Source organism: Nylanderia fulva, unplaced genomic scaffold (genome assembly GCF_048542155.1).
Source record: "Nylanderia fulva isolate GAGA-0341 unplaced genomic scaffold, ASM4854215v1 Scaffold9, whole genome shotgun sequence".
Classification (NCBI taxonomy): Eukaryota; Metazoa; Arthropoda; class Insecta; order Hymenoptera; family Formicidae; genus Nylanderia; species Nylanderia fulva.
In genome coordinates this window covers 5033769-5046476 of record NW_028191026.1, presented here as the reverse complement: position 1 = coordinate 5046476, position 12708 = coordinate 5033769, and the positions used below count along the sequence as shown (strand labels likewise).

General features: G+C 31.7%; 1 protein-coding gene across 5 annotated transcripts in view; it reads left to right on the top strand.

The window, feature by feature from the left end:
• Nucleotides 1-506: 506 nt before the first annotated feature.
• Nucleotides 507-12708, top strand: part of spg (dedicator of cytokinesis spg) — a 64849-nt gene continuing 52647 nt past the window's right edge. For 4 of the 5 annotated variants that reach the window (XM_085489663.1, XM_085489660.1, XM_029301716.2 and 1 more), the window contains exons 1-4: nucleotides 507-821; nucleotides 11068-11151; nucleotides 12055-12248; nucleotides 12461-12609. In XM_085489663.1, the coding sequence (XP_085345789.1) occupies nucleotides 785-821; nucleotides 11068-11151; nucleotides 12055-12248; nucleotides 12461-12609 (464 nt within the window). In that variant the 5' untranslated portion in view covers nucleotides 507-784. Of the gene's footprint in view, nucleotides 822-11050; nucleotides 11152-12019; nucleotides 12249-12460; nucleotides 12610-12708 lie in introns of those variants that run through there. The other variant, XM_085489661.1, reaches the window with a different exon arrangement.

Below are 12708 nucleotides of genomic sequence, written 5' to 3'. Positions count from 1 at the left end.
TAATGTATATATTATTTAATATTATCTTATATTAATATATATGTTATTTGATATTAATTATATTATTATATAAACATAATAAAAATATATATAAAATAATAAATATATTCCAAATTTGAGAAAGCTAATTTTAAATAGCGCGGTGTATCTAGTTCACTTCGTACGCCGTGGCGCAGCCAATCGGAGGCGTCGATAGTATCGGAGTAACTTTCTTTTCGCGGTTTAGTTTAATTTTGTTTTATATTAATGTATATATTATTTAATATTATCTTATATTAATATATATATGTTATTTGATATTAATTATATTATTATATAAACATAATAGAAATATATATAAAATAATAAATATATTCCAAATTTGAGAAAGCCAATTTTAAATAGCGCGGTGTATCTAGTTCACTTCGTACGCCGTGCACTTGACGTAAGGCGTCACGTGACGCGTCACGTGACGCGCCGCCGCGGCCCAAAGGGAGGGCGGCGGCGTTGCCGGTCAGTCAGTCGTGGCTCGCGGCCCGTACCGGCAACGTCGCTGGAGGCGGCATCCCGTCGTCGTCGTCGTCGGCGACGCAGTGTGCGGCCAAAAACACACCCAATGTTTGTGTTTTCGAATCGCTCGTGAAGGTGCACCATCGTCGTCGTCGCACCATCGTCGTCGTCGAGGACGAGGAGTGACGTTTGTTGACGCAGCAACGAAGCAACTACCCGGACGAACGCGTCGCCGTGGCATGTAGCTGCCGCAGTATCGTCGCCACGGAATCCCCACGTCGTCGGCTACCCGAAGATGTGGACGACGACGAAAACCACCAAGTACGCCGTCGGTGAGTCTTCTTCAGGGAGGTGGTGGAGGAAGAGATTTCTCACCCCTTTCGAACTTTTTTCTCCCTTCGTCGAGTTCCCGGGGAAAATTTGGGGATGTGTTCTCGCGAATCGCGAGCTTGTCAAATTGCCGCGAAAAGCGCGCGCGCGAGAACTCGCGTGAAGTTGGCCGCGAGTAAGTCAAGATGACAGCGATAGCTCGCGCGATTCCGTGTCCGGTTTCGTCGTTTCTCGTGGTCGAGCCGGATCGTCTCAAGAACGAGAGAACGTTCACACCGCGCGATCTCGCTCGCCGGCGACGCGTGTTTGTGTATTTGTGCGTACTTTGCATGCGTGAGTGCATGCTCCATTCATGCATTGATCGCGCGAGTAGTAAAGTCGGCGCTTGACAGGCCGGCTCCGGATTTCGCGCGACCACATTTTCGACGGATTTCCTTAGTCTTTAGAACTGTCATCGTCTCATCTCGAGTCCTTGTGAGTATATATCTGTTATTAAATCGCGATGACAAGATCTCTCGCTAATTACGAAGATTAGCCATGATGATTCTTCGCGCATTGACGTTCATCTTTCTGGAAGCTCATTGGAAATTAGAACGATATGCATATGTAATTTTAAGTGTACTTCATTCTGGGAAAACGTGACTCATCTATGTATTATCGCGTTTTCATTGTCGAGTTAAGATAAAGTATACGAGAACAAAGAGTGTTCGATAAAGATCAAGAGAAAAATGAGAGTTTTTCTTTCATATTTTAATATTTGAGTATCCATAATTGAGTATCTAAACTTGCATAAATCTCTGTGTGAAACTTTTGCAAGTTTAAGATTTTAACTGCTAATTTATTTTTCATAATCCAGTAAGAAGATATTTTATATTATTCAGGTAAAAATTCAATTATCATTCTATTAGTATAGGTTAGAATTCTATACACATTTAATTCGGAGTAGAAAATTTTTTAATATAAAATAATATATATTTATATAATAATGTACATTTATTATTTTTATTTAATATTATTATATTTATTATTTATATAAAATAATATATATATTTATAATAATTATAAATATATATGTTTAAAACTCTTAAAATTTTTTAAATTAAAAAGAAATTTAAGTTTTTCAATTCCATATTGTTCTTCGAGTACCATGATTTTCAGAGTAAATTATATTTGAAATAGAAATATAATTGACCACGTGTATTTTAATTTGATCAGCATAAAATAATTATGTCTCAAATTAAGAAAGAAGAGTTTTTAGTCAATAATAATAATTAATAATATATATTTTATTATTTTATACATATTACTATATAAAATTAAAATAAAATTAATAAAATAAATTGCAATTATAATTATAATTATATACGCATATATGCATATTTAAAAATTTTATTTCATTTTTTAATATTATTTTATATTAAAATACATGTATTATCTTATATTATCACCGAAAAATAGCGCCAAGAGGATCCTCTTAATTTAAAATGATATATTCTTAATTTATTCTTATTTTTAGAAAATATATACTAAAATTTAGAGAAATTTCTTCAATTAAGAGGATCTTCTTGGCGTTAAGAATATAGAAATGCACAAAATGCTTTAGAAACAAGTGCAAAAAAATGACATCACATTTCTTGGAGCAGATTACACGCGATTTTGAGATATTTTCCGTGTTTCGCGGGACATGTTTCCTAAAATAATAATATTGTAGTATAAACAGAATTTGATCACTGGAATGTGAAACATGCGAGGAGGGCGAGACTTAGGACTTTGGGCTCGAAATCAATTTACGGCGTGGTCGGCATTTTTTTCGCGATTAATTAAACGCTCGCGTTAATCTACACGACAGTCGTTTAAGGTCGTTAACGTTGCCTCGATCTTCTTCAAAGCAGTGCAAGCGACTCTCTAATCCGATAAATAGCGCCCTTTAATCGCGAATATCTAGACGAATCGATCCTTTCCTAATCCTTCCTTCGCTTTACTCGATCCCTTTGACCTTCCTCGTATAGGGAGAGAAATCTCGTGAAATTTATTAGGCGAGGTTTTTCTATGAAAACTATCAGAATAAATACAATCAATTAATTATGGGAATTTTTATAAAATATTGACCATATCGAAATTTTATAAAAATATTTATAATAGGATTGAGATAGCTAAGATATTCGCTTTCTTATGCGAGACCTATTTTGGAATAAATAAAATAAATAATTATGAATATTTTTATACAAAATTTATCATATCAAAATTTTATAAAAATTAATACACGCAGACAATTTTCTCTTAGAAAATTCTGTTAGAATTTATCCTGAAAATCATAGTAATCGTGGGAAAATATGGTACCTATTGCAAAAATTTTATTACACAGATAATCGTGGAACAATATTGGGAGAATTTTATAAGAGTTTCTCTGATTAAAATATTTACCACAATAAAAAATATCAATATGTATATATATATATTAATATTTGTTATTGTGATAAATATTTTAATCAAAGAAACTCTTATAAAATTCTCCCAATATTGTTCCACGATTATCTGTGTGCAGAATTATTTATCGATACACTGAGAGAATTTTTCTTAAAATATTAATATGTACACACATTTGTAAATTTTACTATTTTATATTATATTTCGAATATAACATATATTTTATATTTTATTGTGGTAGATATTTGATCAGAGAAACTCTTATAAAATTCTTCCAATACCAATATTGTCCCACGATTATCATATGATTTTCAGGGTGAAGTCTAAGAGAAAATTCTCTCTGCGTAGCATTCGGGAGAAATATTGCTTCCGGGATTTTTCGATGTGCGTATACATATATATACGCACATCAGATTTGCTCTGGCCAAGTGTGTATATCAGCGACGTGATTAAAGCACAATCTTCCAATCTACCAATGTACGACACTATTCACGCGGTCATGCCCCTATGCGTTATTTCTTTTTAACGTCGGTCGTATAGATGTAGAATCGCAACTGTCTTTCCTTTCCTCTCTTTCGCTCTTTCTCTCATGTGACAAGTCTGCAGATTATATTGCTGCCATTACCGAGACCCTCGTATATACCGAACCCTAAGCGGTAAAAGGTCAGATCCCAGTCGGAAAACCCTCGCAGCACTGTCCATTTTTTACGATTAACCTGCTAGCTTGCACATGTTTCCGGTACCAATACCGTAATGCTTTTGCCAAAGCTAAAAAATATTTTTATTTCAAATTTCACGAAATGATCTTTAATTTCTATATTTTTTTGGGGAGAGGGAAAGTATTATTATAAAATTTAATTATATCAATAAGTATCTATCTTTAGAGATCGATTTTTTGTATGATTATATAAGCAGAGACTATCTCATAAAAATGATATATTATATATTAAAAAATAAATAAATATATATTATATATTATGTATATAATCTATAATATATTTAATATTTAATATATAATTAATATATATTATATATTTTTTATAATTATATACATTATTATTATATAAAATATATATTCTATACAGAAACTCTTTTTTGTTTTTTATGACAAAAAATAAATTTGATGCAAAATTCAAAGCCTGTTTTGTTTTCGTGTTGTGCAATTATTATGCTAATGAATTGAATTAAACGTCCATTTCATACGAGTTACACTATAATGCTACTTTGAGAACTACTCTATCACATAAATGTTAATATTAGGATCGGCAATACCTATATCTCGCAATATATATGAGTGACGTTATCGCACTTCCTGCCGTCTCGCCGTGTCTTTGCCGTTTGTTAATCACATTTTAAACGCGCAAAAAGCCGCCGGTAATTCAACTGGCATGTACATACATATACCGCATTGCTACCGCTTTGATGCTTTTGACATTTTATGATCGCGCATATAAAGCGATGTTTCCGGTGCGAAAAATGTGCAGCGGCAAAAATAGTCACGTCGGTAATTTGCGAGAATTTTTTTGCGGGTCTTCGAATTCCTATAGAAAAATCTAAATTAATAAATTTCGCTCGAGGAACTAAAGTAATCAAAGAGATTAATACTATATATATATATAACGCGAAATACAATAATTTAGAATTTTTTGATATATTAAATATAATATTTTAAAAATATTTTTTTAACTTTGTGATATATAATCTTATTGTACAAGTTTTTAAGTGTAAATTTATCGCAACATACATATTTGATGTAATATACGCGGAGAGAATTTTCTCTTAGAATTTACTTTAAAATTCACATAGTAATCATGGGACAATATTTAATTATAATATTAATTAATATATACATAATTAAATTTTACTATGTACATAGTAAAATTAATCGAATATATTTGATAAAATAAGATATATCTTATTATGGTAAATATTAATATTTTTTTGTATAAATATTAGTCAGAGAAACTAATAAAATTCTTCCAGTACTAAAACCTAGAAATTTTGTATGGAAATAGTCAGGGCTCCATATATTCTTTTAAACATATTTCTGGAATCCAGGTGAAAAATCGAACTAGAACCTGTATAAACTTTGGGATGCCTAAATCGCACAGGCCCTATTGCAGAATCCGGGTGGGCTCAAGATTACACCCAGAATTTGTAGAAAAATATTTGTTGAAATATTTGCTTGATTTGTATTATAATTATTTCTATAAGCTAGATTATTCAATCATATTTATTCTAATTTAGGAAAAAAATATGTCAGTGGCAATCTAGAACTCATGCAGATTTGTTCAATTATTTTTTCCTCGATAAAATAAAGGTAAATTTCTAGGGTGTACTCTGGACTTAGACAGATATTTCAAACTGGATTTGTTTACCTAGGCCCTGTATTTAATCTCGGCAAATCGAGGCAGGTTTCTACCTGGATAATGTCCCACGATTTTTATGGTAAAAATTCTAAGAGAAAACTCTGTCTGTGTACAGATTTTCAATTATCAATCATTAAGAATTATTAAAAATTATTTATCACAATATATAATTAATCGAATATATTTTATAAAGTAAGATACGGTAAATATTAATATTTTTTAAATATAAATATTAGTCCGAGAAACTTTAATAAAATTCTTCCGGTACTATTAATGTCCCTCGATTACCACGATTTTCATGGTAAAAATTCCAAGAGAAAATTCTGTCTGTATAGATTTTCAATTTTCGAATATTGTGCCGAGCTTCTTTTTGCCTGAAAAATTTTTCTGGAGAAAGATGCGCGTAGATATGGAAATGTAAACGCATCATGGAGAGCCATTACCAGGGTCCACGAGGCATTATGATTTCAGATGTCATTGTTTAGATGTCTTCATTTTGCGACCCTTCCGAAATGCATCGCATCCTACCACCGGCGTTATTGACGTTTCGTCGCCGGCTTCGCACATGTGACTGGTACCACGTGTGTGCTCATATGTACACATACCGGCGAGGGAGCCCTAACGATGCTCCCTCACGTGAACTTACCTTCTCCTATCGCATATTTATTCCGTCGACTTTTATTCTCCGTGCATAATATTTAATTTCCCGACACTAACATTCTCCTCCGAAAAAATGATTGCGGGTAAAATTACTTTGACACATAACTTTTTCCGCGGCGACTTTTCAACGGCGTTAAATGTGTAACGTGAGAGAGAATTTGCCATTGTTGCTTGGAGAGAATGGGAGCGTAGGGTCGGAAAATTCAGGAAAAGACAGAAATGGCTGCCAGGCCTGTGCTTGCGGTCCCCCTCACGGGTCGCGAATGTTTCGTACGGCCGAGAAAGGGAGTTATCGATTTAATTCCCCGGGAAAAGCCATGGGGGAAAGCCGTGCGACGCGAACCTTTCGCGACCCTGTCCTTTGTTCGTGCTGCTTCGCCATAGGAATGGCATTTTTTTTGGACGCGATATGTGTCCATTTTTAGAAAATACATATAAGTATTCTAAAAATGCGTGCATTTTGTATGTGCGATTTTTTTTGCCGATTGATATTTATTATATATAAATATATGTATAATATAATATAAAATAAAATAATATATAATATTATTAATGTATTCATAATTGCATTATCTTACGTTAGACGCACAGAATGCAGAGATATAAACCTCATGATAAAGTTCCAAAACCATACTTTTTTTCTCTGTCGTATATCTTGCATATTATTTTTATATCTGCCTTGTGTATTTAATTTTATTACATTTTCTATCAAATTTTTCCTACTAAATTGTGTTTCTTGTTTTTCTTAATTTTATCCTCTGACAGTTTTATTCTAACTCAAAACATTTTATTGAAATTTACTCGAGGATGTTTTTATGTTATTTCTACATGTTGACGTTTGTCAAGATAAATAATATTGTATAGTAATATTATAGTTAATATTGTATAATAATATTTAAATAATATTGTATAATATATATTATATATAAATAATTTTATTTTCTTACGTTAGACACATATAGAATACAGAGATAAAAACTTCATGATAAAGTTTCGAAACCATACTTTTTTCTCTGTCGTATCTTGCATATTATTTTTATATCTGTCTTGTATTTAATTTTATTACATTTTCTACCAAATTTATCCTATTAAATATCTCCTTGTTTTTCTTAATTTTATCCTCTGACAGTTTTATTCTAACTCAAAACATTTCATTGAAATTTACTCGAGGTTGTTTTCACGTTATATCTCTACATTTCGTTGTGTGCGAAATGAATTGAACAATGTTGAAGAAAGAGAGAAACATTCACAAAGAAAGCTAAACAGCAGCTGATCTGTGTGGTATGTGGGGAAATTTCCAATTAAGAGACTATGCAGAATGATCCGTCTACCATCCCGTGATGCAAAACATTCCGTGTAATAAAGTGACATTCTATTGATCGCGCTCTTTCTTGCAGCAAACACGTGGCAAATGCATTGTCGATTCTTTGCCGATTGATCACTGAAAAATACCTCGTTGTTGTTGCCCGACAGAGAAAAAGAAAGCTTTTGATGGATACCATCGCATCATTCGCGCAAACGTTCCACGTCATTGATTCTCAGAGATTTTTCTATATTCCCTCGCGATTCCACGAGCTATAAATCAACAGAACGTTATTTCGCCGTGTTATTTTAGTTTCTTCGTTATCGTTGGTTAAGATTTTACAACAGAAAATATAAATGATTATTATATAAATTTTGTGAAAGTTATAAGTATTAAAAATATAAAATAAGTATTGAAAGTATAAAAAAAAGGAAAACATGCAAGCTATAAGTTAAGAACTCTTGAGTCTTTAATATTACATAATAGAATAAAATTGTAAAGTGTATACAGAAAGAATTTTCTCTTAGAATTTTATAAGAATTTCTTTGATTAATATTTTCACTAGAATAAAAAATATTAATATCTATTACAATAAGACATAAAATATGTCCGACTAATTTTACTATGATTTTCAGGATAAATTCTAAGAGAAAATTCACTCCGTGTCTAAGATATACGTATATCTTTTATATTTATTTATACGTATATTATTTTTTTTATTATAACAAAAAATTGAATTCTCTCTTTTCACAACATTTATTCACACTATCGATTTTTAGCTTACACTATACTTTTAATCTTTAAATGAGCTGCAAAATTGAAAATCAATTTGAATTCTCATCAGTTTTATGCAGCTGAAAATTGCATCGCGCTACGTCGCGCGTATATGTGCATTTTTGCATTGGATGATGGCGTTTGCTTTTTTGTCATGATGCGTGTATGATGAACGATATCGGTTTTTCGTGAATGAACGGTCTCTCGTGATGGAACACGGACAATTCGCGCGTGTAACATTGTCGAAAATTGTGCCACGCATCAGTCCTACGCATGGCACATCGCTCATGGACAATTCAATGGGCGAGCAAATGCGCAATGCCAGTTAACAGTGTACAGGATGCTCCAAAAAGTACACGAGAATAGCGTGCATCCTGTCCTCGGCGTTAATTTTCAGATTTCTATCCCCGAGATCGCACACACAAACGTTACTTTATCAATAAATTTATTTTTAACACATCGAGATAATATACAAAGTTGGGCAGATATGTATCTTAAAGTATCTGAGATATTTAAATATGTTTTTTAAATCAGAAAATTTAAACAATAATTGTATTTAAAAGTATTTATAAATGTATTTAAATACAACTAGTATTTAAATATATTTCAAAACCAAAGTATTTCAATAGTATTTAAATATATGTCAAACAGTATCTTGTATCTTGTATTTAAAGATTTTGTTTTGAAGTATCTGCCCAACTCTGATAATAATTAATGTGCTCAATTAAAGAAGGATACTCTTCTTTATGAAAAAAAAATGGTTGGAAAGAAAATGTAAAAGAGTAAATTCCAGCATATTTTTTTTTTGTGGGAAAACATATTATTAATCAACTTTGATAACAATATTATTCAGACGTTAGAATTTTATTAAATTGAATATATTGATTGCTAAATTAATTCTCACATTGAATTCCACGTCAGATTTTATATATTTTTATTAATCAACTTTGATAACAATATTATTCAGCCATTAGAATTTTACTGAATTGAGTATTCTGATTGATTGCTAAATTAAAATAAACAGAGGTGTTTCTCATTAAATTCCCACACTGAAAAAACATTTCTTAACTTGACTACATCTTTCAACTAAATATTTTTTATTAATAATTATATTTTTGATTAATAAATATTATTTTTGAAGTTATTAAATATTATTTTGTTAATTGAACATATAAAAATATTTAAATTAAATGTAACATATTAAATGTAACAAAACTTATATTTGACACAAATACTAATATATATTCAATTAAAAAATAAAATAGTATAATTTAGTTGAAAGGTTTAGTCAAGTTGACAAATTTTTTTTTTCAGTGCACCAAAGAAACGTCGGATTGAAAATTTCTCGCTACTTTCTCGACACACCCTGTATACCTATGCATACATAAATCTGCCACAAAGCATACCCACGAGAAAACGCATAAAGAGTCGGAGAAAGAGAAAAATAGAGAGAGATACCGAGAAAGAGAGAGAGAGAGAGAGAGAGAGAAACACGTTCATTGAGATGCGTCTCGCGTCTATTTCTCTGGCAGTCGTGGACCGGAAGCTGGCTCGTCATACGTGACGAGTATCCGGTGGCCCGGAGTCTCTTATCGGGTCTGACAATTCTAGGAAAGGAGCCGATGTATCTATCTGTATAAAGAGAAAGAGAGAGAGAGAGAGAGAGAGAGAGAGAGACAGAGCTTAGGGATGCATGTGTGATAGACGATAAGCAAACAGTTTTTGCCGATATTATTCTAAATTTGGTAGCTGCCGATATAAACAAAGTGCGTAAAAGCGCAATGCTGTGATAGGGAAGGCGACCTATAATTCATATCTTCATAAAAATAATAGATAGAATCTTATCACTCTGATGCGATAATACTATTTTCCTAGACTACGTCATACCGAGAAAAATTATAATCATATAATATAATATATATAAATATATATTAGAAAATATAATTTTATATATGTATAGAAAATATATTAATTATTATATTTAAAAAAATTTTTAAATTGTGATTATATGATTGCATGTCAAGTAGTAATATTACAATGTTACAACTTTATATGTAGCTGCATAATATAATTCTATTATTTTGAAATGTGTGTAATTATATAATATTGAAAATTATATAATCACAATTAAAAAATTAAAAAAATATTTTCTGTATATATTATATAATTATATTTTCTAACATATATTTTATTATTATTATATTATGACAAGGCGCGCGCTTTCTCCACAATAATTTTCAATATTATAATTACACACATTTTGAAATAATAGAATTATAATATGCAATAACATATAGAGTTGTAACATTACAATATTACAACGTTACAAATTTATATGTAGTTGCATAATATATAGTTCTATTAATTTGAAATGTGTATAATTATTGATAATATTGAAAATATTACAATATTACAACTTTATGTGTCACTGCATATTATAATTCCATTATTTCGAAATGCGTGTAATTACAATAATGAAATTGATTGTGGAGAAAGCGCCTTATCTGGCGTGTAATTAATGCAAATTTAGGCATGATATGCGAATGTAAACGTGGAGTTACCGATCACGATGCTTATGCTAATTTACGCGGGTGATGTAGCCAGATCTGGTTAACGCCGATGAATGACGGCGCTCGTTAAAAATATCATTGCGTCATATCGCATCGTAACAGCACCGGTTCCCAGATAATAACTCGTTATGTTTCTCGTTTACAGCTGTGTACAACTGGCGAGGGGACACGCGTTATGGACTACCCCTGGAAATCGGAGAAACCGTGCAGATTCTGGAGGAATGTGCGGGTAAGAATCACTCGACATCATCCCGTTTTGCTCCAGAAAAAGAGAATGATCGATACACTATAAAAATTTCTGTTAAATTACAGATATTACATGTCGCAAACGGTCCGCAGAAATTTTTGTGTTTATTTGACATATGGACATGTTAAATGGAAACACAAATATTGCGTTAATATTTTAACACAAAATAAATGCAAAACTTCAAATAATAAAATAAAATAAAAAATCAACATTTTAGTCTGTAAATTTTAACAAATCAATTTTGTCACTAATAAAACAGAACATATTTATTGTGTAAAATAAAAAAATAGATGTACGTGGTATTTTTTCAGCGGTTTTAATCATTTAACATTTAAGTTCAATTAACACAACAGCAATATGTCAAACTAACACATGAATGTGTTAAATATTTAACATAAAAATTTTAACGGGGACCAATTTTTAACAAGAAAACAAATTTTTCTACTGGGCACAACTTTACAATTATAAATATTTTTAATTAAATTAAAAATGAAAATGTACATACATATATAAATATTTATTTTTAATTTAATTAAAAAGTCTATATAATTCTAAAATTGTATTTTCAAAATTTATTAGCACAACATATGTTAAATTAATACATGAATGTATTAAATATTTAACACAAAAATTTTAACCGGTTTTAAAAGAAAAAAAAAGAAGACAGATTTTTCCTACTGTGTATCGATTACAAGTTCCTCGTTCGTTCAAGGCTAGGGGAAGCTTGATAAGTTCATCAGCGGAAACCCGATGATATAGCATAATTGGAATGATGTTGACGAGGAAGAAAAAAAATGAAAGAAACATTTATATGAACGAAAAATAAATGATTTTCCTGTCAATCGATCAGCTGTTTTACTGAGCCGGGTGTTTCGACAATTCCAGGCTGGTACAGAGGCTTCTCGACGAAGAATCGCGCGGTGAAAGGGATCTTCCCGAGCACGTACGTGCACCTGAAACCATGTAAAATCGACAATGAGGGCCTCTTCGAGTCCGTCATACCGTTGGAAGATCCGGTGGTGCGAGAAGTCATCCTGGTCCTGCGAGAATGGGGCGGGATTTGGAAGAGGCTGTACGTGGTGAGTATATTTATTTTATATACAAAGGTTCTCCGAATAAACTTCTACTCGTATTTGCACAAGATTTTTTTATTCATTAATTTTCATTAATAGTTTCTCGGTAATTAATATTTTTTCACGTTGTGTAAAGGGAATTAATTTTTAATACATTATTTTTTGATAAATTTTTTTTGAAAATACAAAATCACATTTATCTTTGCTATCTGCCTCAGGAACGCGAGGAGTACAAATTCAACGCTTTGCGCAAAGTGATGAGGGAGTTGCTGGAATGGCGGCGGCAACTTTTGGCCGGCACCCTCACCACGGATCAGACGCGGGAGCTGAAACTACGGATAATCAATAAAGTGGATTGGGGCAATCGGTAAGTCAAGAAAAAATACACATCTTGCATTATTAAATTTGCGCGAATGAAATGGGCGAGGTCGGGCAAACCGTCCTATACAATTATTGCGAAAAAGGG